This window comes from Bos javanicus, chromosome 1 (genome assembly GCF_032452875.1).
Source record: "Bos javanicus breed banteng chromosome 1, ARS-OSU_banteng_1.0, whole genome shotgun sequence".
In the NCBI taxonomy this organism is placed as follows: Eukaryota; Metazoa; Chordata; class Mammalia; order Artiodactyla; family Bovidae; genus Bos; species Bos javanicus.
In genome coordinates this window covers 153260469-153287510 of record NC_083868.1, presented here as the reverse complement: position 1 = coordinate 153287510, position 27042 = coordinate 153260469, and the positions used below count along the sequence as shown (strand labels likewise).

At 48.8% G+C, this 27042-nt stretch overlaps 1 protein-coding gene across 4 annotated transcripts in view; it reads left to right on the top strand.

Moving 5' to 3' along the window:
* Nucleotides 1-27042, top strand: part of RFTN1 (raftlin, lipid raft linker 1) — a 227134-nt gene that overhangs the window by 132576 nt on the left and 67516 nt on the right. For all 4 annotated transcript variants that reach the window (XM_061425251.1, XM_061425241.1, XM_061425259.1 and 1 more), the window contains one exon: nt 21799-22141. In XM_061425251.1, the coding sequence (XP_061281235.1) occupies nt 21799-22141 (343 nt within the window). The remainder of the gene's footprint in view (nt 1-21798; nt 22142-27042) is intronic.

Genomic DNA, 27042 nt, shown 5'->3' with positions numbered 1-27042 from the left:
TTCCAAGTCAACAAGGAGCTCATGGAACACTCATGGACGGTCACAGGTGGTCAGCAGGCGGCAGGGGTGGTCTCCTCTCTTTTTACAGTGGCTCCTAATACTAACTGTCTCCTCTGCACAGAACTGTCCTAAACCCCCAAGAGTGGGGTACCTGATTGTATTTTCTTGCTTCCACTAAAACAAGTCTTTCCACCTAGACTCTTGATGTTCAGTTCATTTCAGTTCAGTCGCTCAGTTGTGTCTGACTCTTTGCAACTCCATGGACTGCAGCACACCAGGCCTCCTTGTCCATCACCAACTCCCGGAGTTTATCCAAACTCATGTCCATTGAGTCGGTGATGCCATCCAACCATCTCATCCTCTGTCGTCCCCTTCTCCTCCCACCTTCAACCTTTCCCAGCATCAGGGTCTTCTCCAGTGAGTCAGTTCTTCACATCAGGTGGCCAAAGTATTGGAGTTTCAGCTTCAACATCAATCCTTCCAATGAACACTCAGTACTGATTTCCTTTAGAATGGACTGGTTGGATCTCCTTGCAGTCCAAGGGACTCTAAAGAGTCTTCTCCAACACCACAGTTCAAAAGCATCAATTCTTCATCGCTCAGCTTTCTTCATAGTCCAACTCTCACACCCATACATGACCACTGGAAAAACCATAGCCTTGACTAGACGAACCTTTGTTGGCAAAGTAATGGCTCTGCTTTTCAATATGCTGTCTAGGTTGGTCATAACTTTCCTTCCAAGGAGCAAGCGTCTTGGTGGAACTTTTTCCTAGTACCCATCCACACCTCCAGCAGAGAGGAGATTTGAAGCTGGGCAATTAAACACTCCCCTTCTCTCGTCCCCTCCCCAGACAGACACGTGCTTGGTGCTTTGGTCACCCTTCCGTTTCTTTAATAACAGACATAGCAACCTTCTAACACCTGATCAGCACAGACTGGGTCCTTGGGTCTGTTGACAGCTATGGACTTGTGGATGGCGTTTGCTCTGCTGTCTGGGTTGGTCCCAGCTTGTCTGACTTTGGTCTTTGGACTTTTTCTCCTCCTTTCTGCTTTCTCCCACCCTCACCCCACCCCTCCAGACTTCTATCATAGTTGTTCATCAGATCTTCAAATATACTGGTTTTTCCAGCTTTTGATTTTCATTCTTTTATCTCTCCCCTATAGCCCCTAATCAAAAGTGGCATTTTCAAATTATTATATACAGGATGGATAAGCAACAAGGTCCTACTGAACAGCACAGGAACTATACTCAATATCCTGTGATAAACCGTGGTGGAACAGAGTATGAACAGAATGTGTATTAAACTGAATCACTTTTCTGTACAGCAGAAATTAACACAACATTGTAAATCAACTCTACTTCAATAACATTTTTTTAAGAAATGGCATTTTATTCCTTAGCTGTGCTGGCCAATAGAAATATAATTTGAGCCCCCTGTATCATTTGGGCTTCCCTGGTGGCTCAGATGGTAAAGAATCTGCCTGCAACGTGGGAAATGCAGGTTTGATCCCTGGGTCAGGAAGATCCCCCTGGAGAAGGGAATGCTGCTACTGCTGCTAAGTCACTTCAGCCATGTCCGACTCTGTGTGACCCCATGGACTGCAGCCTACCAGGCTTCTCCATCCATGGGATTTTCCAGGCAAGAGTACTGGAGTGGGTTGCCATTGCCTTCTCCACTTAAGGAAATGGCAACCCATTCCGGTACTCTTGGGACAGAGAAGCCTGGTAGGCTATAAGTCCTTGCGGTCGCAAAGAGTCGGACACGACTGAGCGACTTCGCTTTCACTTTCCAGTATTCGTGCCTGGAGCATCCCACGGACAGAGGAGCTTGGTGGGCTACAGTCCACGGTGTCGCAAAGAGTTGGACACCACTGAGCAACTGGCACTTTCACTTTCGAATTTTCTAGTAGCCCTGTTAAAAAAAAGGAAAAACAAAGGTGAAATTAATTTTAGTAGTATATTTAGTTTAATCCAGTGTATCCGTTATGCTATGTTTTCAGCATCCAATGAGATGCTTTATGTTCTTAAAAACCACAGTGTGGTGTGTATTTTACGCTTGGGTCATCTCTCAGTTTGGATGCTAAATCTTCAGTGAAGTGAAATGGCCTACAAAATAGAGTTGTGTTTAACAGAAAAGTAGTTTCTATAGCTTAAGTTTTTAAATTTAAATTCATTAAAATTCAATAAAACCAAGAGTTCGGCTCCGTAGTCACAGCAGCCCCGTGACCCGTGCTCAGAGGCCGTGTGTGGCTGCTGGGAACTGTCTGGGACAGTGTGGTTTGTAGGGCTCATTTGTTTAAACAGTTTTCAGTTCTCCGTGTTTTCTAAGTTGACACATAATATTTACAGTCATGAGTCTCATCAGCCCCAAGGAGAAGGAGTGTTTATTAGATAACTGAAGAAGATTTTGCCCATGGAAAGATCCAAAAAAATAAGTTGGGTCATTACTATATAACGTTTGAGGAATATATTTGAAATAATTAAATTTCCTTTTAGAATGTTAATTATTAATTTAGTTTTCATGCATATTTTACATTATCTAAAAATACATAAATTTGGAAGTAGTACTCCCCCACCCCCGTGTTTTATGAAAGTGTTAGTGGCTCAGTTGTGTCTGAACTGGCCCATAGCTGGGATGGTAAAGAATCTACCTGCAATGCAGGAGACTTGGATATGATCCGTGGGTCAGGAAGATCCCCTGGAGAACCAAAGGGCAACCCACTCCAGCATTCTTGCCTGGAACATCCCATGCACAGAGGAGCCAGTCCGTGGGGTGGCAAAGAGTCGGACACGACTGAGCGACTGACACTTCCACTTTCCCTGTGTTTGCATTTCGTGAAACAATTTTATTCCTACACTTTTCATGCATCTTTGCTCTCAGTGTCGCTGTCATCGCCAGAGGGACTTCTGGGAGCTTCTCACACAAGTTTCAAGCTCATCATTTTCACTTCATCCAAATCATGTGGAATTGCGCGCTTTTCAAATTCAAGAACAATGTATCACGGCTCTAAGTCCTAAGAGCCCATCCATTTAATGTTAGGACGGTCTCTTTTTCTTATCTAGCTCATAAATAAATGAGAAATCTCTGGAATGCAGCTGTTTAATCTGTGTTTCTCTTTTTTAAGTTTCTTTATTAAAAATAACAAATATAAAAAATAACAAATACAGGAGGATGCATAAATCGTAAGTGGACAACTCAGGGAGTGTGCAGAAGGTGTACGAACCCGGGTATTCAGCACGCAGGTCGAGAGGTAGAACAGCTCAGGGACCTCCTGTGGCAACTCCCGTCGCTCCCCTCCCTCTCCTCCCCAGAGGCAGCTCTGTCTGGTTTTCAGCACCGAAGCTTAGTTTGCTTGGTTTGGGACTTGATATAAGAGTGGCCTTTATAAATCACATCTTTTGCTCGACATTGTCAGATTCGTCCACGTCCCAATATTTCATTTGCACTTGTGTATAGAATTCTTTGCATTGCTTTGAAAAGTGATCTTTAAGAAGCATGCTTACCACAGCTCCTCACATTTTTTTTTAATGCTATAGGAATTACTTAAAGTTTTTTGTTGAATGTATTCCCCTCCTTTTAAAGTCAAGTCCATCAGATGACTTCAGTAAATGCCCCCAACCAGCTGGAACCACTGTGCTTTTCCCCAGTCAATATTTGTTGTTCAAAATACAGTGACGGAGTCCTTGTGTTGTGAGAGACTTTGTGAAAGTCTGTGAACGCATGAAGTAGTTCCCTCTTTTCTGAGAAGTGACTCTCAGGGAGTAAAACTCAGGGCTCCCCAGGTTGCTTCCAGGAGATGCAGCGTGTGACTCTGTGTGGTCTGCGTATTTCCCGTTTCAGCTCGCTGTGAACTGGGCCATCAAGTTGTGGTTATTGAATCTGGTCCAACTGTTGGCAAGGGACGTCGCTTTTATGGACCCCTTTTTCCTCACTATATATCTGCTTGGCTGACTCCTTGCTTTCCTTCACATCTTTGCTCAAGTTCACCTTCTCAGCACCCTGACCATCACTTTATTTATTGTTAATTGAAGTATAGTTGATTTACAGTGTTTTCTTAGTTTCATGTGTACTGCAAAGTGATTTAGTTACACACACACGCACACACATGTTCTTTTCAGATTCTTTTCCCTATAGGTTATTACAAGATATTGAGTAGAGTTTCATGTGCTCTACGGTAGATCCTTCAGGTCCGTTCAGTTCAGTCCCACAGTTGTGTCCAGCTCTCTGCAACCCCATGGACTGCAGCACGCCAGGCCTCCCTGTCCATCACCAGCTCCCGGAGTTTACTTAAACTCATGTCCATTGAGTCCATGATGCCATCCAACCATCTTATCCTCTGTCGTCCCCTTCTGCTCCTACCTTCAGTCTTTCCCAGCATCAGGATCTTTTCAAATGAGTCAGCTCTTCGCATCAGGTGGACAAAATGTTTGAGTTTCAGCTTCAGCATCACTCCTTCCAATGAATATTCAGGATTGATTCCCTTTAGAATGGACTGGTTGGATCTCCTTGCAGTCCAAGGGACTCTCAAGAGTCTTCTCCAGCACCACAGTTCAAAAGCACCAATTCTTCAGTGCTCAGCTTTCTTTATAGTCCAACTCTCACATCCATACATGACTACTGAAAAAAACATAGCTTTGACTAGAGGGACCTTTGTTGGCAAAGTAATGTCTCTGCTTTTTAATATGCTGTCCAGGTTGGTCATAGCTCTTTTTCCAAGGAACAAGCGTCTTTTAATTTCATGGCTGCGGTCACCATCTGCAGTGATTCTGGAGCCCCAGAAAATAAAGTCTCTGACTGTTTCCATTGTTTCCCCATCTATTTGCCATGAAAGGGATGGGACCAGATGCCATGATCTTAGTTTTTTGAATGGTAAGTTTTAAGCCAACTTTTTCACTCTCCTCTTTCACTTTCATCAAGAGGCTCTTTAGTTCCTCTTTGCTTTCTGCCATAAGGGAGGTGTCATCTGCATATCTGAGGTTATTGATATTTCTTCTGGCAATCTTGATTCCAGCTCGTGCTTCAACCAGCCCAGCGTTTCTCATGATGTACTCTGCATATAAGTTAGATAAGCAGGGTGACAATATACAGCCTTGACGTACTCCTTTTCCTATTTGGAACCAGTCTGTTGTTCCATGTCCAGTTCTAACTGTTGCTTCCTGACCTGCATACAGGTTTCTCAGGAGGCAGGTCAGGTGGTCTGGTATTCCCATCTCTTGAAGAATTCTCCACAGTTTATTGTGATCCACACAGTCAAAGGCTTTGGCATAGTCAATAAAGCAGAAATAGATGTTTTTCTGGAACTCTCTTGCTTTTTCGATGATCCAGTGAATGTTGGCAATTTGATCTCTGGTTCCTCTGCCTTTTCTAAATCCAGCTTGAACATCAGGAAGTTCTCAGTTCACGTACTGTATCTATTTTCTATATAGTAGTTTGTATGCCTGATAGCTCAGTTGGTAAAGAATCCGCCTGCAGTGCAGGAGACTCTGGTTTGATTCTTGGGTTCCTGGGAAGATCCCCTGGAGAAGGGATAGGCTACCCACTCCAGTATTCTTGGGCTTCCCTTGTGGCTCAGCTGGTAAAGAATCCGCCTGCAATGCAGGAGACCTGTGTTCTATCCCTGGGTTGGGAAGATCCCCTGGAGAAGGGAAAGGCTACCTGCTCCAGTAATCTGGCCTGGAGAATTCCATGGACTGTGTAGTCTATGGGTTCGCAAAGAGTCGGACAGATTGAGTGACTTTGACTCTCACTTTCAAATGTGTATCTGTTAGAAGAGGACCCCAAGCCTCCCTCCCCACCCAAGGGTTGCCCTTCATTCTACTCGATTTCTCTGGTATCTCTCTCGCCTCCTAAGATACTTTGCCATTTTTACTGAACTATCGTATTATTTCCTGTCTTTTTTCCATGCCATGAAGAGTGTGGGTTATAGAATAGATACTCAATGGATATTTATGGAATGACAGTAACAGCCGCGGATTCCCGAGGCTTCAAAGGTGTTAGAATTGTATAGAGAGAGATGCTTGTGGGGGGCTTTCTTGGTGGCTCAGTGGTAAAGAATCTGCCTGCAACGCAGGAGCTGCAGGAAATGCAGGTTCTATCTGTGGGTTGGGAAGATCCCCTGGAGGAGGGCATGGCAACCCACTCCAGTATTCTGGCCTGGAGACTCCCATGGACAGAGGAGCCTGGCGGGCTGCAGTCCTTAAGTCACAAAGGGTCAGACATGACTGAGCGACGAAGCAGGAGCTCAAACGGGTGGTTTTGGGCGTGAGGCAGGACGCCGAGGAGATGAATGCGCGTGTTTTCTCCTTCATGTCTCTCGCTTTGGGGTGGTTGAAGCTTGAGCCAGGGCCCCGGAAGTGACTTGGGAGGGTTACAGTGTCACCGGTTTGCCGGCCTCGTGTTTACAAATACGGAATTGGCTGTTCTTGCCAGGAAAGTTTCCAAAGTGACACGCCTGGCGTGCAAAAATATCTGTGTTTTCTGGGAGGGGCCCTGGTGTGAGCGCTGATTATGCAGTGTTGGTGAACACACGTGGTAGCCGACGGGTTTACAGCCGGGGTTGAACTTCCCCATCTGGATTGCTGGGAGGTGCCGAGCCGCCTTGCGCACTGAGATCTCCTGTCTGCCAGATTTGTGTGCGATCCAGCACAGATAACAAGTGTGCGAATTTGGACAAACCTCGAGGCACATGGAGGGTGGGGCGCCTCGTCTGAGGGCTGGGGCTCTATTCTGGCAGGCTATTTCTTGTTCCCAAACTGGAAGGTTTCAATTTTATTGCTCGAGATCATGTGGAATCTTTTCGGAGGGCTTCGAGGGCCATTGTGACAGGTTTATGGCCCATGTAAGGGTTTCCCCTCCTCTGCCTTTGGGAAAATTCCCCCTCAGAGAGCTGGGTCCCCTTAGGACCCATCAGGGGTGCTGAGGCTGGCTTGGGGAGGAGGGGGCACTTTGCATGCTAAGCACCCAGTTCCAGAAACTGATGAGCCGCCTCCAGAAGAAATCTGGAACTTAAAAGTCTGGTTCCAGAGTTTTCTCCCGACTCCAGTAAAGCAAACCTGTTGCTTAATGAATCACGGACATATGGGTGGCACACAGCATTTTCTCAGATTCTTGGTTTTCTTCTCTTTCAAATGAAGACAAACATTTCCCCTTCCCCTCCCTCTCCCCCTAGCCCCCTGTGACCAGCTTTCTACTCTGTGTTTCTGTGAGTCTGACTTTTTCAGATTCCGCATGTCAGGGATATTTGCTTTTCTTTGTCTGGCTTATTTCACTTAGTGTGATGCCCTCCAGGTTCATCCAGGTTGCTGCAAGTGGCAGGATTGTTCTTTTTAATGGTTGGATCGTGTTCCATTGTGCACACGTAACACCTTTCCTGTAAGTAGGGCCATTATTGGTGGCAGTGTACATGTTATCGATGGGGACAGTAAGGATGTTATCGGTGGGGTGATAAGGATGTTACTGAACTCAAAGAGGTAAAACAAGTTTTATGAAGAAAACTCCTTCTAAGCAAGATTGGGATGTGGTGGATACAAGGAGTAGACATCAAAAGAAATACACCTGAAGAGATGGAAAAGCATTAAAAGCAAGTGTTTAAATATATTCCTGGTAAAAAGTAAGGGTAGCTTTTGGTGGAACTTTTCATTGTTCAGTTGGCATATAAACTTCATTTCAAAGACTTCCCGGTTTAAATGCGAGTTACAGTTGCCGCTCTAACTTCTGAGGCACTCCTCAGAGGGCAAGGAAGTGGTCTCTTTAGGGCGCCTTAAGAATACAGATGGATTTTTTCCCGAAGCCTCAAGCACAGGATTTCCCTGTGACTTTTTCCGAGTCTGATGGAGCCTGGGAATGCGGGCCGCGTTCTGTGTGGTTCCCAAGTAGTAAAACATCATCACTAATTCATGGGCTGCGCATTTGCATCTTGCAGTAAACAAGAACCAGGCCTCCCCGTGCCTGGAGTTTTGCTCAGCCGGTTAATAATGTAGGACGCTACAGGGGCCGCGCTTACCTCCCCATGCCCCCCGCCCGCCCCCACCCCCGACCTGCTTGCGCCAGCCATTCAGATGGATCATCACAAACGGAGAGGCTAATTACAAACTGCTCTTACCTCTTTATTAAAGCGGGTCCCGGAGGCCCACGCCTTGGAAGTAGTTGTGTTATCCCATTTACATTTCTGCGTGTTTGCAAATGCTCCCAACTGCCTGCTTGACAAAGGACTGGATTTCGCTGTAAGACATTACTGCAGTCTGTGTCTTCCTGTGGGTGTGAGTTGGTGAGGGTTACTGAATTTCAGGAGGATGTCTGTTGCTGAGTAACCACCACCTCAAAACCCAGTGGTTTACAGCCACATTCATGGATTTTGCTCACAAATGTGCAGCTTGGGCAGGACTTGGCAAGACTGCTAATCTCTGCTCTCCATGGTATCCCCTGGTCAGTGGCTGGGGACTCCACTTTCAAGATGGTGCACTCACACCATTGGCAAGTAGTTGCTAGGCTACAGGCCTCTCCATAGACGACTTGGGTTTCCTCAAAACATACGGCTGAGCTCTTCCCGAAAAACAAGGTGGAAGTTCATGGAAATGTTATGACCAGGCCTCAAAAGTCACATAGTGTCCTTCTGACTTTTCTCATTGGTGGAGAGCCATTCTGGTCCAAGGAGACAGATGTAGACGCTGCCTCTTGATGGGGGAGTGACAGGGTTCTAGCAGGTCATGGGCGGGTGAGAGACATCTTTGGAAAATACAGCCTGCCGCAGACATGAATTCAGACATCTGTGTTCATTTACAGTTCATTCTACTAGGAGAGAACTTTGAGATCATTTAGGGCTCATAGAATTAAAAATATGAAGGCATGAAGTGGAAATAGGAGTTGAGTATTGAATATGAAGGGCATTGAATTATTGGGCATTGGAAATCATCTTTAAGTGCAATTCTCAACAGTTGTAAATGGAAAATCAGCCCCTTAAAAAAAAAACAAACAACAACCTTATTTGTTACTCAAAGAGATCACATATCCTCATGAGATCTGAAACTCTCAGATCATTTTCATCTTCTAGAAAAACCATCCCAGGGTTCTTCAGGGTATTTACAAAAAGAACAACAAAACATGCATTTCTTTAGCATTATAATGAAAACCATCCCCAAGTACTTAGTTTCACTGTTCTCTTAACCAGGGGAGTTTCAAATGCCGTTCAGACTGAGTTATATTTTTGTGGGTTTGGAGTCATGGGGACCAAAAAGAGTTTGTAACCAAGGGTTAAACCTGGAACAGCACTGGTCCAGCCACACTGTCTCAGTGTTTTGTTCAAGTGCCTTTCATTAATGCTCTGGAAGCCTATGTAAATCAGGGCACGGTGGGAAAAAAGTCACGAATTCTGGATGTTAAAACAGCGGTGTAGTGTGAAGGAAAACATCTGCTCCTGGTTAAACTGCTTTAAACTCAGGTTCTTTTGCCTCAGTCTCTTAACTGTGGTGCTGAGATTTGAGTTCCTTGAAGACTCTCAAACTGGTTTTCCAGAACATTCCCAGGAGTGTTAACAAGCCCTTGAGGTTCTTTGTCCCAAGCTTATAATTCCAGGGTCACTGCTATTACCAAAAAATAAAGTTGGGTTGTCAGTGTCAGCCGGTCCAGGATTCCAGATTCCAGCTGGTTCTTTCTTTGCTTTGCTTTTCTGGACATGCACTATCTTATCTCGGGCAGTGCCTTGTGAAGGAATGCCCAGCTAGGAGGCATTTTTTTTTTCCTTTGATGAGAATTACTGAGACAAAGGTGACCCCTGTGTCTGTCTGGGCTTGGACAGTTCTGGCTCATGCCTCTTGTCACAGCATACCTTTTGCCTTCAAAAGTGTCAGATTGTTCAAAAGTTCGGACAGCAGGTCACCGATGATTTGACCCATCGCGTCACATCGCGCCTCGCCGCATGTCACCCCGTCGTCCGTACCGCCGCCTCCGCTCTGGGTCTCCATCTCCCTTGTCCGTCCTTTCCCATGGCAAGCATAGCCTCGTCTGACCTCTCCCACGAGCTCTGCAGTGACTCCTGGGCCCCGATCCCTCTCTCTGCCTCTCTCCCCCAGCCCCCTCCCCATCCGCACCACATCCTGAGGAAACATCAGTCCTCCTTGGGAAAGGCCTGATTACGTCCCTGCGGCCAGAAGCTGTGATGGCATCTCATTGCCTACAGAGCAAGATTCCAGACTCTACAGACTCAACACTCTTGAAGATCTAGCCCCGATTTTCACAGTGTGGCTTAGAGGGTGGGACGTTCTGTTGCAAATACAATCTGAGCAGTGTACCAAGTGGGAATGTGGAGCCTGAAGCCAGGCTGACTAGGTTTGAATCCTCCCTGTGATCTTCTAGCTGTGTGCCCTTGGGCAAGCTGGGCAGCCTGTCTGTGTCTGTTTTCTAATCTGTAGCATGAGAAAATTTTAAAAACCTGTTTTTTAAAAAACATTTTATTGGAATATAATTGCTTTACAATGTTATGTTAGTTTCTGCTGTACAACAGTGTGAATCAGCTATATATGTATGGCTATATATATATATATAAGGGCCTCCCTGAGGGCTCAGTGGTAAAGAATCCACCTGTAACACAGGAGACCTGGGTTGGATCCCTGGGTTGGGAAGATCCCCTGGAGGAGGGCATGGCAACCCACTCTAGTATTCTTGCCTGGAGAATCCCATGGACAGAGGAGCCTGATGGGCTACAGTCCATAGGACCACACAGAGTCGGACACGACTAGAGCGCCTGAGCATGCAGAGCACGCACATGCATCTATCCACTCCCTCTTGGACCTTCCCACCCCGCCCCCTTCCCACCCCTCTAGGTGGTCACAGAGTACTGAGCTGAGTTCCTGTGCTCACCAGCAGCCTCCCACTAGCCGTCTGTTTTGCACATGGCCTGGTATATATGTCACTGTTACATAAGGATGAGATGAGGTAATTCACGTAAAGCCCTTGGAACAGCTTTTGGCGCAGGGTAAGCTGGCGTGCTGCCATTCATGGGGTTGCAAAGAGTCGGACACGACTGAGCGACTGAACTGAGCTGAAGCGCTCAGTAAATGGAAGCTACTGTGATGACGGCTTTTTGGTGCAAGATGTTTGTCCTGCTCTGTGTAACTGAGCACACTTTCTTCCCTCTTCACGTTGCTGGCCTTGTTTCTTCTTGAATTCCGTCCCCCAAGCCATGCCTGTGTGCACAGAGTCCACCTGCGGGTCAGGTCATTTTACCAGTCATGCAGCCACGGAACTGGCAAGCGGCAAAGTCTGGTGCATATCCTTGACTTTGCCATGCGACTCTGATGAGAGTCTATGTAAATGCTTGCTAACGTGAGATGTGGGGGATTTGATGGCTCTATTGTCTTTGTGGGCGTGCCCTGGCCTTAGTGGAAGCTCAGGTTGGGGGTCTTGTAGCCTCGGCAGGAGATGCAGACCCTCCTGAGGTCCTGTGACTTGGAGGTCCGTCGGTTTTCCTGCCTGGATGATGCCGAGGTCTTTGCTTTTGCTCCGAGATCCTGGTCTGAGCTCATCTATGCAAAGTGCTGCTGATGGGCAGATGTCGAGGGAGATCAGGCGTTTGCAGGGCCCGTGCAGCTCTGCCAGAGGGGAGACCCCGCCCACTCCAGTCCCTGCCCTCCTGATCTGGGTGCCCGTGCCGTGGCAGACTGCCCTGGGAAGGGGAGAGCTCAGGTGTGGACATTGACTCCGGAAAGTACTCTTAAAAAACAATCTTCAGTTATACTGCAATAAAGCTGAGAAAAGAAATCCAGAGCACAGCTGAGAAGAACATAGCCCAAGACAAGGAGACGAATGCTGTGTCCACGCAGACAAAATAACCTAGTACTGGCCCGGGGTCCACTTTGACCAAAACGTATCAACATTATTGTGATCGGTGTGGTCTTAACTTGCTCGGTTTTGTTTGGTTTAAATATCAGTTGCCTAATATCCTCTTCTTGACTTTCGTACATGTGGGTACTGAACAGATTTCAAATTTTATTTCCCATGAGATGATATATCTACATAACAGACATTAAATGCTAATTTTTTCTGCCCTGAGATTCCTTTTCTTCTGAACGCGGCTTTATTCCCACAGTCCAGCTGTGTGATTTCCACAGGAGCCGCCCTAACACTGGCCAGAGCTGATTGGCCCTGAGGTGAACACCTGACCCAAGCTGAGCCAATCAGAGCCCTTCCCTGAGATCTTTTGCTTGTGTGGACCCAGGACATTTAGATAGTCTGTCTCCAGTGGCTGAGCCACGAGCAGAGAAACTCAGAAGTTGGAAATGGCCATATTTCCTGCCCCATGGAGAAAATTGGTCCTACAAGAGAAAGAAGAAGAATGCTAACAGTTTTTTTAAGAAGACATAGGGACAAAACCTGGAGCCGTTTTCCTGATGGTGGTAGAGATGCTGGTCCTGAGACTCTACCCTGCTGGCCACTTGGGTCACCGTTAGATCCTTCCCCAGAGATAGGCCTTGCCTTGCTCCCTTTCCGTCTCTGATTGAGACTTTTGACATCAGGTTGGGATCTTCTGGTGGTTTGGTTTTCACAGGGCATTAAGAGCTGGTTAAAGAGACTTCCCTGGTGGTTCAGTGGCTAAGACTCCACAGTCCCAATGCAGGGGGCCCAGGTTTGATCCTCAGTCAGGGAACTATATCCCACACGCCGCAACCAAGACCCAGCACAGCCAAATAAGTAAATAAATTTTGTATTTATATATATATATATATGTATTTTTTTTTTTAAGAGCTAGTTGAAGATTTTTGAGAGTTGAGAGCTTAACAGCATATTCCCTTTTGGTTCTACTGATTTCCCAGGAATGACATTTTCAGTGAACGGTGAAATTATAGGCACAATCTAAGTGAAAGCACCCAGCCAGTTAATAAAGATAATGAAGGCCAATAAAACTCCTTTCATCAGAAACACTTGCCCTGAACAGTGCCACCAAAGGATGGATTTGTTCTCTGCTCCTATCTCAGCGCTGGACTCCATCTCTTCCTTCTGTTTTTAAGGGACTTTACAGTTTTCCAGGTTATTCCATCATTTCTCAAGCATCCCACCAGATCACTGCTAGTGGCAGAGGAGAATAAAACCTCTTCTCCCAACTCTAGCCCTGCCAGGGACTTAAGAGTTAGGAAGCAGTGGTCCTTCAGACTAAGCGCAGGCAGGTTGAAAAGGAGATCAGATGGACTCTTCAGAGTCTCTAGAGTGAGACCAAAAAGTATTGAGTCCAGGAGGTCAAGGATGGTGCCTGTTTGCTTCCCCAGGACCTCGTTCTCAGCACATAGTTAGTAACTGGGTAAGTAGCATCTTACTCAGTAAGATACTGAGCAAGTAAGTAGTGAGTGAATTAATCATTATTATTATCCCCATTTTACAGATTAGGAAACTGAGGCTCAGATACAGCAACTGGGTGGATCAGTGACATAGCTAAGTGCGTGGCAGGGCTGAGTCCAGAGCTTTAAGCCTCAGGCTCCTCGTCTCAGGCTCATTCTGAGGCTTCTCAGTCATTGAAAGAGAAAACCACAACCCCAGAAGGCTGCAGGATCTTTCCGTGTGGCCTCACGACTGAGCTGAATACACGGCAGCACTGAGTAGAAGTTTCAGTTCCTGAAGCTACGTGTTAACACGTCAGAACCAAAGACCGCTGCAGACTTGAGCTAAGACCTGTGTTATTTTTGAACCTCCATTTTCGGAAGGCTGTACAAGAGCTCAGGCGACAGAAGATGAGAAGGGTTGTGTGTGTGAGTGCGTGAGATAAAATATTCACCGTGAAGACTCACGTGTGACTGTGCAACCAGAACAGCGTTTTTGCGTCTGTTCTTGACATATGGTTCAGCCTCTGTCTGTAGGTTCCCTGTGTATGTCACGGGTCCCCAGAGACTTTAAAATGTCAGCTATCGCAGGATGGTGGCCCCTGAGTTACAGAGAGGGGTCAGAGTGGTCAGTGCTCTGGTTTAGGGTCCATTTGGGATGTCTTTATGTGTGAGTCTTGGTCTTTACTCTGTGTTATATGCCTGTGCAGTCACTGTTGAAAACCCCGTTTCTGTTGCTTGGTATTTTATGTGGTTTTTTATGCTCTGTATCGGCAGTGTCCAGTAGAACTTTCTATGATGATGGAAGTATTCTATATTTGCACCGGACGTCCTATATTTGCATTCAGTAGGGCAGTCACCAGCCACCGGGGCCATCAAACACTTGAAATGTGGCTGGTGTGACTGAGGAATTGAATTTTTAATTTTATTTTATTTGAACTAATTTAAATTTAAATATTAATAGTCACACTTGGCTAGTGGCTACTATCATATCAGATAGCGCATCTTTATATTTTCAAAAAGTCAGTAAGTTTCTGATTCCCAGCCTTAATTAGCATGATAGTTTTAGGGATTCCAATAAGTTCATCCGAAAGTTGGAAATGGCCTATAGACATTAAATCTACCAATTAAAAATGTAATCCCTTTCCCGTAAAACGTGGCGAGGAGACTTCTTTCACCCGGGCAACAGTGACTGCCGTCCGGTTCTTGTGCGTGCCAGCCTCTCTTCGGGGACCTTTAATCATCACTAGACCACGTCCTTCTCTTTGTTCCTGTTCAGGGCCCACTTCTCTCCCTGCCTTTGGGGACCCCTTAGCCAGCCCTTCCTTTCATGCTCGGTCTGCTTTAGGTTTGGAGATAATTCATCAACCTGCTGCTGCAGTCCTCTTCCCCTGATTCCCTTCATCTGCTTTTCTCCTGTGTGACTTTTCTCCCGAGAAACAACTCATAGTGTTATCTATCCATCTGTCTGTCTGTAGTATGAGACTGAAATTGAGATTGATTTACGTTACTTGCCCAAATGACTGTGGAGCTGGGCTGTCCCAAACCTCCAGGGCCATGTGGTAGACTAGAGGTTTTGGGTAAGAGTGATGTTGCAGTCTCAAGTCTGAAGGTTGAAAACTCGGGCAGGTTGTCTGGAGGCAGAATTCCTTCTTTGGAAAACCTTGCCTTTTGCTTTTAAGGCCAACTTGATTGGCAGAGGCCTGTCCACATTATAGAGGGTGACTGGCTTTACTGAAAGCCAGTGGACTGTAGATATCAACTACATCTAAAAGTATCTTTACAGCAGTATCTAGACCAGTGTTGACAATTAGTCACTGTAGTTTTATCCAGGGTGGCACATAAAATGAACCGTGACACGGTCTTCATTAGATTCAGACCGAACGGTCCTCGACCGTCGCTGGCCCTTCACCTGTGCCGTCCCGCGTGGCCTGTGGGTGCTCCAGTCCTGTTGGCCTGTTAGCAGGAGCGCTTTCTGCTGTCTTTCCTGTGTCACATATGGCTTCCATGTTTACCAAACCCAATCAGGACCCCATTTCTCCCTTACTGGTTTTACCCTCATTGCTAAATGTACTCTAAACAAGCGTGTGTATAAGACGAGACAGAGTGTGCATTTGAACTCAGCAGCAGCAGCAGCATGACATTCATTTTGAGAGTAGAGTAACAGACAGTATGCCCTGGATTTTCAGGGACTACCCCAACATCATGGTGTTACTTCTAATAAAAATAATTCTTGAAATATTTAACCAAAGATGATATCATTTTCTGATGCATTGAGACTTTTTATAGAAAGAAATTTTTTTCAAAAGAAAAAAGAAACCAAAAAAAAAAAAAGAAATAAGAAACCTTTTTCACGTTATTATGTCTGGTTTTAGGTTGGGTGAATATAATTATCGCATTTGTTCTTACTCATCACAGAGTTGAACGAAGTCTTGGGTCAGTTGAAAAATGTCTTGTTTAATCTTTGGTGCTTAAACCAGAAGTTGTTACTCTTTTAAGTGTTGGGGATGGGATTGTTTTTAATGCAGCTGGGTGATAAAAAGATGGATGAGGGTGTATATTCAGTTAAATCATGTATTTGAGTGGGCATCTTGGGACAGTTTGGGTTGTATAATGTGAAGGAGTGCTGTCATTCAGGAGCACTGGTTTGCGTGAAGATACTCAGGGGCGGATCCAAGCTTTGCCATGACCTAATTGCAGTTGTTAGAGAAGTTACGCGGGTGTGTGCCTGACAGTCTGTGGGGAACTCCTTCCCCAAGGTGGCTTGGGTATTCAGGGTTTGATCTTCTGTATGGACTCGATTCCTTGCTCTTGAACACCTGGCCCAGCTGGACGCCATGGTGGTGTCCAGCAGCAGCCGCTGAGTCTCTGAAAGTAAAGTGACCCGGATGTCTGGGGGACGGGAGTGGGGCTCCAGAAGCATCGCGGGATGGTCTGGCGGGACATGGTGAGTGGATACACGGGTTACAGAAAGGAAGGTGCTGAAGAACAGGCGCCTTGACCCCAGTTTGAGACCCATGGTGGACCCATCAGCTGTGATCACCGGCCATGGAGTTCTGAGCCCCAGAGAAAAGGCAGGTCTGGGGAGTTCAAACTTGGGCATAATGAACACATGCTGCTGCTGCTAAGTCATTTCAGTTGTGTCCGACTCTGTGCGACCTCATAGACCGCAGCCCACCAGGCTCCCCCATCCCTGGAATTCTCCAGGCAAGAACACTGGAGTGGGTTGCCATTTCCTTCTCCAGTGCATGAAAGTGAAAAGTGAAAGTGAAGTCTCTCAGTCGTATCCAACTCTTAGCGACCCCATGGACTGCAGCCTGCGAGGCTCCTCCGTCCATAGGAGGAGGCAAGAGTACTGGAGTGGGTGCCATCACCTTCTCCGAATGAATACATGACTTGTGGCTAAATCTAAATGAGTACAGGAGGTTCCCATGGGCGTGAGGAGAGCTGGTGGTCAGAAGTGAACCCTGACGAACACTGTCTCATGCCTGCCTTTCTGAGGTTTGTGAGACTTGCTTAACAAAGGTTACAAATGAAGGAATGAGCGAGAAACAAATAGAGTTTGGTTTGACACCTCTAGAAAAATCAAAGGTGTCACAGCCCCTAGGGTCTGGCCAAATATCGATCTTTATAAAATCTAAATGTGGGTTTTCTGGTTAAAAAAGACTGCTCACCCTTTCTGGGAAACAATTTGGCAGCCTGTACCCAGCCTTTGAAGAGCTGATATCCCTTGGCCCGTCCATTCCGCTTCTGGGAATCCACCCCAAGATCTGCAGACAAAGATTCATGCACAAGGGTGTTTCATGTTCTTGAGATACACTTTCCCTGGAAGGCTTGCCATGGAGAGAGGCAGCATCTTTACCATTTACCTTGAGCGTCTTTTTAAGAGTTTTGATGATTAAACAATGCTAGGTGTAGGATACAACACTCTCATTACTGTTTGAGATAAAAGATGAGCATTCGAAGGAATCTGTGCTTGGCCCTTGGACACCCCCTCCTTCCGCTCTCCAGAGCCGCTGTGCTGGGTAAGTTAGGGACCCGTTGCTGCTGAGTGAAGTCTGAGGCTTTGTTGTCTTGTCGTTTCGTGATATCCATGGTGTGGCCCTTGTGATGTCTGGTCCAGCCTCATTTCTGGGCGCTCCTGGCTTCTCATGTCATGTCCCAGAAATATTTCTGGGAATCTGTTCAGTCCTCAGGCTGTTGCACACTGTCAGGCCTTTGACCGTGAAGCTCCTTCTGTCTCCTTGCCTGCACTGCCCTGTCCCTTTCTCTCACCTGTCTGGTGAACTCCTATTCATCCTTCAAAGCCTCCTGCAGGTTGAGTCCCCAAATAGGTTTTGTTCAGCACGATATTTGGGGGAAAATCCGAATGAATGTTGTAGGGGAGGCTCACACATTCCAGCTCTGCCATAGCCTTCGCCTCCTCCAGCTGTGTTACTCTATTTCATTTCTAATAGCCCTGACCTTCTGTGAGAAAGGTCTCAGTGTCCCCTTCAGGCAGAAATAATCACTTTCTATACCTTCATATCGGAGAAGGCGATGGCACCCCACTCCAGTACTCTTGCCTGGAAAATCCCATGGGTGGAGGAGCCTGGTGGGCTGCAGTCCATGGAGTCGCTAAGAGTCGGACACGACTGAGCGACTTCACTTTCACTTTTCACTTTCATGCATTGGAGAAGGAAATGGCAACCCACTCCAGTGTTCTTGCCTGGAGAATCTCAGGGACCCGGGAGCCTGGTGGGCTGCTGTCTCTGGGGTCGCACAGAGTCAGACATGACTCAAGTGACTTAGCAGCATACCTTTATATCCATTACTGTGCTTTGCTTCTCTATGAAAATTTTCTGAAATGTGTACTTCTTTTCAATTATAAAGGTGATATGTATGCTTGTTAGATAAATTTTGAAAATTTACACATACAGCCATGATAATGCTGTGTTTTAAAAGCTTACAATCTTTATTTTTTATGTAACATCATAACATAAGCATTATTGTGCCATGTTAGTATAATTATTTTTAAAATCTGTTTACAGTAATCAGCTGAATCTTTTGACAGTTAAGACTCCTATTTTGTAGCCCCAGCACCTAAGCGTGATGCTGTTTTGAGCCAGTGTAGGAACTTAATAAATGTTTGTTGGTTTGTTGGATTCTAGAGCTGAAACGGAGAAGGCATTGGCGAACCACTCCAGTACTTTTGCCTGGAAACTCCCATGGACGGTGGAGCCTGGTGGGCTGCAGTCCATGGGATCTCTAAGAGTCGGATACGACTGAGTGACTTCACTTTCACTTTTCACTTTCATACATTGAAGAAGGAAATGGTATCCCACCCCAGTGTTCTTGCCTGGAGAATCCCAGGGACGGGGGAGCCTGCTGGGCTGCTGTCTATGGGGTGGCACAGAGTCAGGCACGACTGACGTGACTTAGCAGCAGCAGCAGTCAGTCTCCATCCCTACCTTCCAGGAGTCATTCTGGAAGAAGAGACACAGATCCCCTCAGTATTTAATGTGTTCATTCACTCATTCATTCAGCAGATCCTTATTGATCACCTACTATATGTTAGGCAAATTACTAGCAAATCACGCTTCTTTATTATTGACCGTGATGTAATCCATAGTGTTTCTCTCTTGCCTGTGCTGCCAGGAACCTCGGAGATTAGCTGCCCTCAACCTCAGGTTGTTTGGTACAATTATCTCCTCCTTGTTTGGTTTTTAAAAAGTTTGTGACCTGTGTCTTCTTTTAGAAGCTTTCTAAAACAGTTTCTAAAAATAGGTAGATATCACAGATTAATGGGTAAAAAATGAATTTTCAGAATGGAAATGATGACTTCAAGGTTTTTTAAAAAAACGTTTGAAGTGTGAATTGAGCCAGCCGCGGGCATTTGTGTGGACACGTGCATGTCGGAGAATTTGATGCTTTGACACGTGTCCACTTGGCCTTGTACTTAGAGAATGAACTTGGACCTGAGCCAAACCTGACTTGGAACCTGACTGCCCACAGCTCGCTTTATGACTTTAAATGTCTCTGGGCTTCAGTGTCCTCATCTGAAATGAAGATCAGTCAGACCATTGATACAAGATGAACTGGGCTGTATGTTCGTATTACTGCTCCAGATCATTTTCCAGAACGGCCAGGGCTGAACTAAAATGACCTTCTGCCTTAAGTTAGGGTGGGTCATCTGTGGAGGGGTGCTGAGGCTTGCTTTTCCCTTAGAGAGGAGCTCCTGCTGGTGTTTCTTCAGTTCAGTTCAATTCAGTTCAGTCGCTCAGTCATGTCCGACTCTTTGCAACCCCATGAATCGCAGCACGCCAGGCCTCCCTGTCCATCACCAACTCCCGGAGTTCACCCAAACCCATGTCCATTGAGTCAGTGATGCCATCCAGCCATCTCATCCTCTGTCGTCCCCTTCTCCTCCTGCCCTCAATCCCTCCCAGCATCAGAGTCTTTTCCAATGAGTCAACTCTTCGCATGAGGTGGCCAAAGTACTGGAGTTTCAGCTTTAGCATCAGCCCTTCCAATGAACACCCAGGACTAATCTCCTTTAGAATGGACTGGTTGGATCTCCTTGCAGTCCAAGGGACTCTCAAGAGTCTTCTCCAACACCACAGTTCAAAAGCATCAATTCTTCGGCACTCAGCTTTCTTCACAGTCCAACTCTCACATCCATACATGACCACTGGAAAAATCATAGCCTTGACTAGACGGACCTTTGTTGGCAAAATAATGTCTCTGCTTTTGAATATGCTATCTAGGTTGGTCATAACTTTCCTTCCAAGGAGTAAGCGTCTTTTAATTTCATGGCTGCAATCGCCATCTACAGTGATTTTTGAGCTCAAAAAAATAAAGTCTGACACTGTTTCCACTGTTTCTCCATCTATTTCCCATGAAGTGATAGGACCAGATGCCATGATCTTCGTTTTCTGAATGTTGAGCTTTTAGCCAACTTTTTCACTCTCCTCTTTCACTTTCATCAAGAGGGTTTTTAGTTCCTCTTCACTTTCTGGTGTTTCTTACTCCTTCTCAAATGACAGGAGAGGGTTGCTGCTGACGCCTGGCGGCTTTCTGAGGTCATCCACTCGGGGGTTGGTGACTGAGCCTCCCAGAGCTCTGCGGTCTCCCCCTCCTGCTGCATTTGTAAAGTGACCTGAGCACCCTTGCCCAACAAGTCCCCGAAAGCTCGTCTTCTAATTTTGGCCAGCTCTTGCTTTTGTTTAGCTTTTACTTTCCATTTGTCTTTCACTTATGACAATTACGCTCAGTCGCCTGCGGTGGGGGTGCGGTTGCTTTTTTAGGGAGGGAAGGGTTCACACGGCCCAGAACTCAGTGCGACCATGTGCCCCCCATGTTGAGGCTCAGGAGGTGAGAAGGCTCTGCCTGTTACCTGGACCGGATCGGGGGTAGAGAGCCGTGGGTTGGCGTGTGCAGTGCCCACAGGCTGGGCATGGTCTTCAGGCGTCCATGCCTCCCCCTGGGCCGCTGTCCTCAGAGGTCCCCTCTCTCGGGCTGTGCCATCAGCTTTTGCACACTGGTGATTCTCACCACCTTTGCCCTTCTCTGCCAGAGCAATTGTTTCAGAGAGGAAGCTCTTTGAGTCATAAAATGTCATCTGGTAGTTAGTATGTGGTTATATAGATGTATTGAGTTATATAGTAGCCTGATTAGCAGGAAGTAGGTGATTCATCAGAAAAAAAAAGAATCACACACAAAAATAAACTCTTACCAAAATGAGCTTCCTCTTTTAGCCTCTTGTTGTTCCAGCTCATCCTTTTAGAACCTTTTTTCAGCTTCTTAGGAAAAATTATTAATTGGGACTAATGTAGTGTTTCACAGAGAGGCCATCCCAGCCCTTCACAGTCGAATGCTTTATTTTTTTTTTTACAGTTTAAGAAAACAAGCCCCTCTCTGTCCCCAGCAGGCCAGACTTGGGGTGTGGCCACCACCTTGAGGAGGTGGAGCCTTGGCCAGCTTGAGAGATTTCCGTTCAAACAGGAACATCCAGACTTCCCCGGTGGTCCATTGGTTAAGACTCAGTGCAGTGGGGCGTGGGTTTGATCCCTGCTTAGAGAACTCAGTTCAGTTCAGTTCAGTCGCTCAGTCATGTTTGACTCTTTGCAACCCCGTGGACTGCAGCACGCCAGGCCTCCCTGTTATCACCAACTCCCAGAGTTTACCCAAACTCATGTCCATTGAGTCGGTGATGCCATCCAGCTATCTCATCCTCCGTCATTCCCTTCTCCTGCCTTTAGTCTTTCCTAGCATCAGGGTCTTTCCCAGGGAGTCAGTTCTTCGCATCAGGTGGCCAAAGGATTGGAGTTTCAGCTCCAACATCAGAGAACTAAGATCCCATGTGTGGTGTGGACGCGCGTGCACACACACACCCACACACACACACACACACCCAGAAACACCCCCCGAGGCCTCCCTGAGGTGCCGCGTGTGCCCCCTCTCTGATGGAACGTCCTGTTTACCCGTTTCCCTTGGTTTGGTTTGCCTCACAGATCCAGGAGGCTGCGAGTCGCGGCCTGAAGTTCGTCGGTGTCGTGCCTCAGTACCGCTGCCCTGGGAGCCCTGCGGGCAGCTGCCCCCCAGCAGATGCCCGGGATGAGACACAGGAGCCTGGAGGTCATGGGGCTGCAGAGGATCTGGGGGCTGCAGATGCTGCCGTGGGGACGGACGGAAGCCTGGAGCCTGGCCAGGGCCCGAGAGAGGAGACGCCTGCCACCCAGCAGCCCAATTCGCCTCCGGGAGAGGGGGACGGCGCAGAGTCTCCTGCTCGAGGGACTCCGGAGGGACCAGATGCTGACCTGCCGTCGGAAGGGCCTGGAGAGCCGCTCGCGGCCAGTAAGTATGTCAGCACCGGGACTCTGAGCCACGTGGAGAGCGGCTGCTAGCTTTTCAGTAATCACCGGGGGCCTTTTAGGAAAATGAATGGAATTTGAATGTAGAGATGGCAGTCCATCAAACAGGAGAAGCTGTCGAGCCGTTTTCCGGGCCTCCTGACTCTTCCTTCCTGAGGCTGTGCCTTCTGGGGGTGGGGGGTGGGCAGACCACGGGATGCTGACTTGTTGCGGCTCCAGAATGTCACGATTGCAGCAGGTTCTAGAATGCATGGTGTTTTCTCCCCACGCCCACACGCTGCCCCCAGATTACCCCGTGTGACCCCAGGAAGCGTGGTGATGGCTGGGCACCCATGCAGAAAGCACCTTCCGCGCCTGGTCCTCTTGTTTTGAATTTAAAGAAGGAAATCCAGAGCCCCAGCAAGGATGAGGCGTGAGGTGTGCAGGAAGCTGCTGACTCAGCCCTTGTGCTGTAAACAGCCAGGCTTTGGGGGGTCTGTCTCGTGGACAGACCAGCACCGTGGAGCACATGCGGCCAGGGAGAGGCCACCGGGAAGCGATTGCTCTGAGTCACGGTGTTTAATGGCCGCTAGGGCACGGACTCTAGGTTGGAGATTTCAAATAACGATGCAGGAAGGAGGCTGGCAGCCAGTGTTAACAAATGCTTCCTTCTTCCTGTGACGTGGGAGGCCACTTTGCATCGTTGCCCCCTTTGCAGCTGAGTACACTGAGGTTCAGAGAGTCCATCCATCGCCCAGGCTGGAAACAGATCTGCTGGATGAACCCAGGCTGGCTCCCCGCCTGGTCCTTCCTGTGTGATGCTCAGACAGGTGATCAGAGTTTACTGAGCCCTCAGACTGCAGGCAGTGAAGTTGCTCTTCATTTCCCCATGACTCCCTTCCACTTTCCTGCTCCAAGAAATCTTGCGTCCCGCCATTTCCTGGAAGGCAGGCCCTTGTATGAGCTGTCTCCCCTTTGGAAGGTGACGAGTGACGAGACTGATGGGAGGAGGCCCAGGTCTTGGGGAGACTTTCTCTTTAGGCCTTTCTGGATCATCTCCCTGGTTAATGTTATTGGTGGTGGTGGTTTAGTCGTTAAGTCGTGTCTGACTCTTGTGATCCCGTGGACTGTAGCCCGCCAGGTTCCCCTGCCCATGGGATTCTGCAGGCAAGAATCCTGGAGTGGGTCACCATTTCCTTCTCCAGGGGATCTTCCCCACCCAGGAATCGAACCCGGGTCTCCTGCATTGCAGGCAGATTCTTTACCAACTGAGCTATGAGGGAAAGCCCTGGTTAATGTTATTATTTATATACTAATTCTTGAGGTTAGCCTCTTACAACTGATGAGAAACTGCTTATGCTTTGAGAACAGAAAAGGGTGAGGGAGCTCCCTAGAGGCCAGTGGTTAAGACTCTGCACTTGCACTGCAGGACGCCCAGGTTCAGTCCCTGATCAGGGAACCAAGATCCCCCAAGCCACACGGTGCCGCCAAAAAAAAAAAAAAAAAAAAAAGAGGAGAAATAGCTTTTCTTGTTATGTCACAGATCCCGAAAAGAAAACTGTGGGATGGTTAATGCTGGGGCTTGTTTGCAAGGATGACTTAGAAGGGGAGATGGTAGCCACCTCACTTCAGGGAGAGATCAGGATTAGTGTTTCATCAGAGCCTTGATTTGTGGTGGCTCAGATGGTAAAGAATCTGCGTACAATGCAGGAGATGAGGGTTCGATCCCTGGGTCAGGGAGATCTGGAGGAGGGCATGGCAACCCACTCCAGTACCCTTGCCTGGAGAATCCCATGGACAGAGGAGCCCAGCGGGCTACAGTCGGTGGGGTCGCAGAGAGCTGGGCGTGACTGAAGTGACGGAGCACGCGTGCCAAAGGAGGGGTCCATTTAAAGCACTCCTAAGTAGGAGCCCTCACGACTGGGGTACAGGCCCCGTCATCCTGACCATTGCCCCCAGCTCCGCACGGAGCCCTGGCTTTGAGAAAGGAGGCCATCGATACAGAAGGGCCCCTCGGGAGTTTCCGATGTTCCCTGTTCTGGAGCGCACCTTCCTCCAAGACTCCCTCCAGACTGGCCGCCTCCTGGGGTTAAGTAACCCGGGAGACTTGTCCCAGGACTGTCCCCCTAGGCCCCCTGCTGTCCTGCGACTGTTCCCTCCCGCAGATCCTTCCCCCGTCGCTGGGCGCACAGAGACCCCCCCAACACCCAAGGGTCTTGGCCTGCGCCTCGTTTCCTCAAACCTCTGTTCTCTCCTGGAAAACCAGAACCTTCTGCAGAATGCAGGGTTCAGGTGCGTCTGGAGGTGGTCAGCCCAAGAGCGTGTGAGAACTGCAGCTGTGAGGGGTGACAGTGCCCCGACCCCTGTCCTGCTTGGTAGGCGGCTGGCTGGCTGTTATCTGAGCGTGGCTCTTAGCTCTCTGCATAGGAGGCCACAGGTCTCCGAGACTTAGGCAGCTCACTGTGACCCTTATGTCTCTTCCGGTGGAATAAATGAATCTTTGGCTCTTTCTCATCAGCCAGTGAACACACAGGGCCCCTGGTGCCCAGGCTTGGCCTCACGGGACACAGGACGGTCATCATGGTGACAGCCCTCCAGTGGCCAGGTCTCAGCTTGCCCGTGTGACCGTGTGCACAACAGCTTTATGACAGAGGATGCTCTTACTGTGCCTGTGTCACAGGAAGTGGCCTGTGTGCCCTCCTAGAGTTACACTTTATCTCATAGTTTGAGTGTTAGGGCTTCCCTGGAGGCTCAGCTGGTAAAGAATCCTCCTGCAATGTGGGAGACCTGGGTTTGATCCCTGGGTTGGGAAGATCCCCTGGAGAAGGGAAAGGCTCCCCACTCCAGCATTGTGGCCTGGAGAATTCCATGGACTGTATAGTCCACAGGGTCATGGCATGTCCAGAGTAGAACACGACTGAGCAACTTGCACTTGAGCATCAGTTGAGCGTAGCTTCCACCTCCTAGGAGGGTGGCCAGGGACGCCGTCCCCACTGGTCAGCTGGCCCGGCCCCCAGCTCAGCCCAGCTCCTGTCCTAGTTGCTTTCCCGTCTGTCCTGGGGCATCCACAAACAACCACGTCTCCCAGCGCTCCCGCCCTGCTCTCAGCTTCCCTCCACTCAGGGCTCCCTAAGGAGGGCCAAGTGCTTTAACTCCACTTCCTGCTGGTGGGTTTAAATAGGCAATCACAGCAAGACAATTAAAAAACAGTCCAGAGGGCATCTCCCTGCTCTGCCTCTGCTCCGCCTTTAATTCATCCGCTCTCTCTTATCAATGCTGGGGGCTCAGCGAGGCCCGCAGGCTCTGTGTCCGTCAGGGTGGCCCCCCATCCCCCGGGCTGTGGGACCCCTCGGGTCCAGGGCTTCTGCCCTCTACGTCCACCCGGATTTCGCTCGTCCTAGGAGCGTCCTGTGGGCTCTGCATCCATTCGGGCACCCCCCACCTCCCTGGACCGCGGGGACCCCGCGGTTGGCTCCCCACGTCCACCTGGGCTGGGTCCAGGGGTTCATCCCCCGACATCCACCCAGGCTACGCTCGTCTGGGGAGCATGCTGTCGGCTTTCTGTCTGGGTGCCCCCACCCCAGACCCCCCGGGCCATGGGACCCCTCGGGTCCAGGGGTTGGCTCCCCACGTCCACCCGGGCTGCACTCGTCCGGGGAGCGTGCTGTCGGTTTGACGTCCGGCTGGGCGGGCCTCCCCCGAGCCTCGCTTTGGCGGGCTTCCCTCCACATCTCCCTCGTTCCCGGCTGCGGGTGGACGCAGGGCCCCTGGGAAGAGCCGGCCCGCTGCTGGGTTCCCAGTCCATTTCTGTGCCCCGGGGTGGGGGAGACAGCTTCCTTCATTGACCGTAAACAGGCCAGGAGGCAAGGTCAGGGCTTGGGAAGCTCAGAGCGGCGTTGCTGGGCCATATTCCCTGCCTTCTCCGCTGGCCTCCGGCATCCCTGTCTGGCCTCCGGCACTGCAGCGTCAGTAGCAGAAACGAGGGGGCCACACAGGTTCATGTAGATTCAGCTTGTTCTGTCACCCAAGTAATAACGCAGCGTCATCCCCGAGTTGCCCTTCCTCCCTGCACCGGCTCACTTGAAATGTCCAGAATGCAGAAGCCTGGGCCGGATCTCTGTGTCCTTCTCCAGGGCCTTCTATGAGCAAGCCTCCTGGCAGCCAGCTCCTTCTGGGGCAATGCCCCCTGAGTCTGCCCTCCCTCACTGGGCCTGGTTCTCCCCTCCTGGCCCCCAGACAGCTCTGCCCTGGGGTCCGTATGCCTCCGCCTGCTGCCATTGTCCTGGCTATTTGCACTCAGTCCATTGACAGCAGCCGCTGACCACCTCCCTGGCCGCTCCTGGGCATCAGCTCCCGCTCTCTGTGTGCTGATGAAACCAGCCTCTCATGAGGTTTGGGAAACAGCCAGGGGTTGGGGGGTTTGGAAGAGTCTTGACTGATGTTGAAGCTGAAACTCAAATCCTTTGGCCACCTGATGCGAAGAACTGACTCCTTGGGAAAGACCCTGATGCTGGGAAAGATTGAAGGCAGGAGGAGAAGGGGACGACAGAGGATGAGATGGGTGGATGGCATCACTGACTCAATGGACATGAGTTTGGGTAAACTCTGAGAGTTGGTGATGGACAGGGAGGCCTGGCGTGCTACAGTCCATGGGGTCGCAAAGAGTTGGACATAACTGAGCGACTGAACTGAACTGGCTTTGCCACTTGCTGGCTTGTGATCCTGGGGAATCCAGTTAAGGCTTCTGGCGCGTAGAAGGGACACAGTTTCCCGTGGAGGTGGGCATCGCAGGGGATGTTGGTGGTGACAGCCCTCACTGACACACTCACATCCCGCGATTGCTGTGCACTCAGCAGGTCCCACACTCTGCCTGGCAAACTGACTTCCCCAGGCCCAGAGGTGCCC